The sequence below is a fragment of the Vicia villosa genome, linkage group LG1, assembly GCF_029867415.1.
Source record: "Vicia villosa cultivar HV-30 ecotype Madison, WI linkage group LG1, Vvil1.0, whole genome shotgun sequence".
Lineage (NCBI taxonomy): Eukaryota > Viridiplantae > Streptophyta > Magnoliopsida > Fabales > Fabaceae > Vicia > Vicia villosa.
Window position 1 is genome coordinate 242,947,540 of NC_081180.1, and position 7,552 is coordinate 242,955,091.

At 30.4% G+C, this 7,552-nt stretch overlaps 1 protein-coding gene across 1 annotated transcript; it reads right to left on the reverse strand.

Moving 5' to 3' along the window:
• Positions 1 to 6,561: 6,561 nt before the first annotated feature.
• LOC131624720 (pathogenesis-related protein 1A-like) lies at positions 6,562 to 7,254 on the reverse strand. The gene has a single exon (XM_058895643.1). The coding sequence runs from the start codon at positions 7,224 to 7,226 to the stop codon at positions 6,741 to 6,743; it is 486 nt and encodes a 161-aa protein (XP_058751626.1). The 5' UTR covers positions 7,227 to 7,254; the 3' UTR covers positions 6,562 to 6,740.
• Between the last annotated feature and the right edge of the window lie 298 nt (positions 7,255 to 7,552).

Consider the following 7,552-nt stretch of genomic DNA (forward strand, 5'->3'; position numbering starts at 1 on the left):
GTCATCATATTTAGGAATGATGGTTGGAACATTTTAGACAAAGTTTGGAATATAAAACTTTTGGTTTTGAGGTGGTCTTTCATCGGAGATATTACTCATCCCAAATGCAATTTATACAAGTTTAGCGAAAATCTTTGTTCTTGAAGCTTCTCTCGATTTTTTGTAATGAGATTGAGTACCTTTGTACTCCTATCAATATATATTGTTTACCAAAAAGAAAACGAAGAAAGAGGAAGTGTAAGAGAATGAAAGAGAGATTTGACATATAAAATACCACAATTTCTTAGACCAATGATATTAATTAACATGACACTTATACATAGAATTAACTCCCATAAATATTATTTTATTATTTGAGAACTATCATCATATTTAATATAATGAGTCAGAAACTCATTACATACATATTTTTTGGTAGAATTATATATTTATTCTATAACTGAATTGAAAACTTATGATGATATTTCTTCACGCACTTAGTATGGCTTCTCGCCATTATAGTTACCAGGTGGATCATAGTTGCATGTAATGAAAGTTCCTCCATTCTCACAACTCACTTTCGCACATCCAAGACGAACTGAGTTTCTCCAAACAACTTGAGTATAATGGCCACACACTTTACCAGCAGCACATGTATTACTATCATAATCATAGTCGGATTTCTCATCAACCCACAACTTCACTAAGTTTGCAAGGACATATCAATGAAAAAATTGTATTAGAACTCCTTATATAATGTTTGCCCAAGCGTAGATTATAAGATTTCTAAATATATCAATGCATTATAACAGGCTGGCTTATTGTTTTTAAATTATATTATTGTTTCAACTTTCAAGGATGATGTACTTCCTGTACCTTTTGTTCATACCATCATTTTGTATTTTAAAATTTAATGTATTATGGTTTTCAACTATATGAGTTAATGTAGGACATGAACACAGTCTATTTTCTGTCAGGTAAAACCCCCTTTCCTTCTGTAGCGCTCATTCTGAAACTTTAGTTGTTTCAATTTTTGAATTTTATTTGCTCCCTTTGATTCTTGCTTGTTCCTACATTGGTTGCTTGATGTGAATTTGATGTTAGTATTGGTTGATTGCTGTGAATTTGATGTTAATAATATTTTTGTTTGTTATTTCAGCTTCGGTTCGCAACGCTCGCTGATATTGCCTCTCGTCCTCAACTTCAGCATCAGGTATTCTTCTTCTTTTTAATAAGCAAGCATAATTACTTTATGATTAGGAATGAAAAACACCTCTTAGATTGAAATGTGTGTGTGACAGAGGAAAGCATTATACTAACAGTTATAATCCATGTCATTATAGAGTGATTAAGTGTCCTTGATGTTTTTGTCAGGATATCGAACCTACACTAATATGTTAATCTTTCATAACTAGTACTATAGTATTATATGTGATGTTAATCTTTCATAACTAGTACTATAGTATTATATGTGATGTTAATCTCTCGTCAAAGTAATTAGTTGTGCTTTGAATGAACTGCTATGATGGATCGTTTCTACTTTAATTAGTTGCTTACTTCTCTACTTATGAATGATCTGTAATTAGTGCTTGAGTCGGTTTTTGTTGTATGAAATTTTTTATAATAGAAGTTTTCTTTCCTTTGAATTAGCAGCGTTTCCCGGCCTAGTTCGACGTACAGCGCTCATTCTTTGCGTTTTCTTGAGTTCGGTAAAATCCGAGGTAAATTTCTTTCTCAAATTACTGGTATACTTTGCGTTTTGACAGAAACACATTATACTGTTTTGTGCCTTAATTAGTTGTTTTTGTTTAGCTTAATTAAGACATGGATGCATTCAAATCGATTGTCGAAAGAGTACGAGAAAGGGGTATTGGAATTCGTTAAGTTTGCGGTTGCGCACGACGAAGACTCGAGTCGAATGACGTGTCCTTGCTTGGGTTGCTGTTATGGGGGCCAGGTTGACGCGGATCAGTTGGCATCGCATTTACTACGATTTGGAATTGATTGAAGTTATACATGTTGGAATTTGCATGGTGAGAAAAGTAACGGGAATGTTGAATCGAGGTATAATACGACGTATGCTTCAAAAGACGATTGCATAGACACATACGATTATGATCGAGTCGAAGAGATTGCAGAAGCGCTTGAAGAAGATCTTGAGGATTGTCCCAAAATGTTCGAGAGGTTGGTAAGCGGTGCAGAGAAACTGTTGGTTTTAAATTTTAAATTTTAAATTAAAAATGTATAATAAATTGGTTTTAATGACATGATAAGTGACTGGACAAATTTTGAGGTGCCATGTCATTAAAAATTCGTATAAATGACTAGGGACCATAAAAAATTCACGTTATTTAATATTGGGGGACCTAATAATTAGCTTTTTTAAGTTTGGGGACCATAAGCACTTATCGGGGTTACATCTCTGTAACACTTATGGAAATGCATCTCTAGACGCCCTTTGTTCGAATACACGCCATAGCCCCTTCCCCTTCCTCACTTACCCATACTTTTTCAAAACCGATTTTTTCAAACACTCCCGACCCCTATTATCTCAAACTCACTCATAACACATTCAAGCAACATCAAACATCATCAATCTTCATTAAACATCCGACATCTAACAATATTGGGGAACAACAAACAACTTCAAGACACTAATTGTAAGTTTTTTTTATAAACTTTAATGAGTTTATGTAAAATTGTGTAGAAGTTAATTTTTACGTTATGAAATCGAAAGATTTTAAGTGTTTGACAACTTAAACCTAATGAGAAACGAATTAGATAGATAGTTTTTACAATCAACGCATTACTTTTTATGTTTACAATAAAATACATATAAAAACATACAAAAACATGAAAATAGTACTAAATAAAAAAAGTAAAAACACTTGTGATTTTCATCCCACGTCTTTACTATACTTAGAGTTGCAACCGGTCTCAATAATTAAGTTGACAACTGAAAAGATCTTTAATATAATTAGACTATGTTTTGAAGTTTGGAGGGGAGGGGAAGGGAAGGCTTCCAAAAAAGAAATTTTAAAAAAATATAGAAAAATATTTGATATTTTTTGAAAAAATAATTTTGTTTAGAATGATAAAAGAGTCATTATCATTACTAAATTTTTAATTTTCAGAATACTATAACAACTTAAAAGATATTTGGAAAATTTATGTAAGTCCTTCAAAATCCTCCAAAACTCTCCTTCAATACAATTTTTTAGTTCCTCCATTTTATGAGGTTTTTGGTGTTATGAATAAACTCAAACCCTCCAAAATCCTCCTACCCAAAATCTTTTTATCCTTTTCACCCGACTCTTCTTATTTTTCAAAGTTCTCCCCTCCCTTCCCCTCCAAACTCTCAAACATAGCCTTAGCCTATGTTTGGGAGTTTGGAGGGGAGGGAAGGGGAAGGCTTCCGAAAACGAATTTAAAAAAAAACATAGAAAAATATTTGATATTTTTTGAAAAAATGATTTTGTTTAGAATGATAAAAGAGTCATTATCATTACAAAAATTTTAATCTTCAAAATAGTATAACAACCTAAAAGATATTTGGAAAATTTATGTAACCCTCCAAAACCCTCCTTTAATACAATTTTTGAGTTCCCCCTTTTATGAGACTTTTAGTGTTATGAAGAAAATCAAACCCTCCAAGACCCTCTTACCCAAAATCTTTTTATTCTTTTCACTCAGTTCTTCCTATTTTTCAAAGTTCTCCCTTCTCTTCCCCTCCAAACATCCAAACATAGCCTTAGTGTTGCTACGAGTCTCAATAATTAAGGTTGACGACTGAAAAGGGATAAATCAGAGCTGTTTTCTATCTTATGAAAGTTTTCACATAACATGATAATTTCACATGAATGCAACATGTAGAACACAAAATACAAAAAACAAAATAAAATGTCTCAATAATCTTCTCGACTAAGGCTGCCAGGCTTCAATCAAGGCGTGTCATAGGGTTCACGATGACTTTAATTAGAAAAAAACCAAAGAGCAAACATATCACAACTCTAACTTATACTATGGCAAAAATGCACCTAATGTTCAATGAAAGCGCATAGAAATGTTTTTCTTTTCCACAATTATATTTTCCCTACTTGGCTGTTTATTTTATATAGCTGTGGTGTTGACATGACATCAAAATTAATTTATTTTTAATCATATATTACATACATATACATATTAATATATCTTTTATTTATTTTTACGAGTTTGTTAAGGATCTCTTTCGTTTTCTCTTGTAAATGTATTTGGTTTGAATTTTTTCTTTTTTGGTTGGTTCTACCGCCTTTTCATGTAATCGGGTTGGAGAACCCTTAATTTTCCCTATTAATATATCTTTCTTACACAAAAAAAACATACATATACATATTTAAAATAAATGTCATATTATTTAAATCATATTTAATATTTAATACAATAATTATATATAATACAAATTGATAAATACATGTAACTAAATAAAATGTAGGATAAAACAATCTAGTTAGATGTATGGTTTGTGTTAAATAGGAACGTAGATTAAAGAATGCAATAATGTTGTTATAAATTATTAATATATTTTTACTAAAATAATTTTATAAATGTATTAGAAATAATATATAGACTAATAATTAAGAGACACAATTGAAAAAATAGAATTCATTGTTACATTGAAAAAATGAATGCCAATCATTTTAAAATAAAATTTATTTATTAAAATAATAGTAATTTTTTAACATGTGGTATAGAAAGTATATAAATTATTAAATTTATTATTCCATGATCTCTTTACCTAAAAAGAGGAAGTGTGAGAGAATACAAGAGAGATTTCATATATAAAATAAGACAATTTCTTTTAGATGGATGGTAATAATTAACTTGCAAGTTGCACATATGATTAACTCACATAAATATTTGAGAACTATATGTAAAATAATAAAAAGATACATATCACTGATATATTTAAAAATGAGAATGACATTATTTTTAAATAAATTTTATTTACTAAAATTTATTTACTAAAACAACAATCATTTTGAAATGGAGGGAGTCTAATTATTGCAACTATTTGGGACAATATTAGAACCGTTGCAATATGTTAACTGTCGCAAAGAGAATCGAGACACTAAGGCTTTGTTTGCGAGTTTGGGGGAAAGAGAGGGGAGGACTTGGAAAAATATGAAGGATTGAGTGAAAAGAATAGAAATATTTTGGGTATGAGGGTTTTGGAGGATTTCATTTTAATTTTAAAACCAAAAGCCCCCTAATATGGGGGAACTCAAAAATTATATTGAAGGAGGATTTTGGAGGACTTACATAAAATTTTCAAATATCTTTTAGGTTGTTATAGTATTCTGAAAATTAAAAATATTGTAATGATAATAGCTATTTTATCATTCTAAATAAAATCATTTTTTTAAAATGTCAAATATATTCCTAGATTTTTTTTTAACTTTCGTTTTCGAAAGCCTTTCCTTCTCCTCTCCTCCAAACTCACAAACAAAACCTTAATTTTGCAATAACTGACAAAGTGTCAGTAATCCAACACCTCTGACGGTTAAAACAGCGGTAACATGCAAAAATAGAGATTCACAAAACATTTTTTCTTGTAGTGTGACTAGGCTTATATATATATATATATATATATATATATATATATATATATATATATATATATATATATATATATATATATATATATACTTGAAGGGGTTGTTTTTGGAAGTTGATTTTTGAAAGACTTTAAAGGAGAAAAGTTTGAAGAGTTGCGTCTATATTTTAAAAAAATTTAAAACAATATGATTATATATTTTATATATATATTTTAAAATATTTAAAATATTATTTTAAAATTCCGGTCCGCTACCGCCTTTTAAAAATATTACTATATATGCTAAAGTAGTATATAGTTTTAAATTGCGGTCCGCAATTGCATCCGCTATATTGCGGATACGGTTGCGTCCACATCCGCATTAGAGTGCAATTGTAGTGTGATTTAAAAATCTCTCCTCTAGTCATATTAGGAAGTACATTAAATAATTTTAATCATATTTTTTCAAGTATTTTCATCAAAAATCTATATATATTAAAATTGTATAACTCGATTTACTTCTTTTTTATGCAAAGAAAAAACATTAGATTAAGTGTTTTTTAATATAATATTTCAAACACATTGTGGGGTCTTCGCGTCTTCTCATGTAATCAGGTTGGAGAACCTTTAGTTCTCCCTTATATTAAATCTTGCACACACAAAAAAATATTTTCTTTTAAAAATTCAGACCGCAACGGCCGCAATGTGCATCGCAACAAGCGCAATGACCACAATCAAAACATCCGCAATCGTAACCGCATGCACAACTACAACTGCAATTTAAAACCATGACGCACCCCTCCAAAATCTTTTCCCAAAATTCTCCAAAAACCAACTCTCAAACGTCTCTAAGTGATTTTTTTTAATTGAATTATTTAAAATAATTTTTTTTAAGTATTACTATTTTAAAAAATAAAATAGTGATATGGAAAGTATATAAAATATTAAATTCATTATTCCATGATCTCTTAATGAAGAAAGAGGAAGTGTGAGATTTCATACAAGAGAGATTTAATATATAAAATACGACAATTTCTTTTTGACTGATGGTAATAATTAACTTGAAAGTTATACATACGATTAACTCACATAAACATTTGAGAACTATTATCATATGTAAAATAATGAGTCAGAAACTCATCACTTACATATGTTTTGGTATTATTTATGATGATATTTCTTCATGCACTTAGTATGGTTTCTCGCCATTATAGTTACCAGGTGGATCATAGTTGCAAGTAATGAAAGTTCCTCCATTCTCACAACTCACTTTGGCACAACCAAGACGAACTGAGTTTCTCCAAACAACTTGAGTATAATGGCCACACACTTTACCAGCAGCACATGTATTACTATCATAATCATAGTCCGATTTCTCATCAACCCACAACTTCACTGCATCTGTGCCGCTCATGCCACCCGAGCTCACCGCGATATTCTCCCCGTAACGGCCACCACCACCGGAGTGGATCAGTTGACAATCCTTACGTTGATTAGCATAGTTTTGCGCAAAAGCAGCGACAGTATCGTCCCAGGCGATATCTGAAACACCAACCTGCGATCTTGCTGTGTTGTGGGCGTTCACGTAGTCTGTTGACGAGTCTTGTGCATATGCAACGTGACTCCCTACAAGAAATATTAACCCTAAGACATACACTACAGAAAATGAACTCATTTTAGCTATTACAATTAATTTTGAAATGCTAAATGTTGTTTGATGATAAATGATGGTGCTCTAGTGATGTATTTATAGGAAAATTTTACATAAAAATTTGTAGTGATTGAGAAGATTATTCTTCTTGTGGTTATTCCGTAAGAAACAAGTTACACATGTAATAGAATTTTCAAGTATGAAATTGCGTCCATGACTAGAAAAAGTAGGCTGCTAATTTCCACCAATTGTAATTAACTAATTAAATCATTAGAAGATGAACATGATTATCCATATTAAAGTATTATCAATTATTTATCAAATAAATTTTTTTTTGTTATACTTTATCT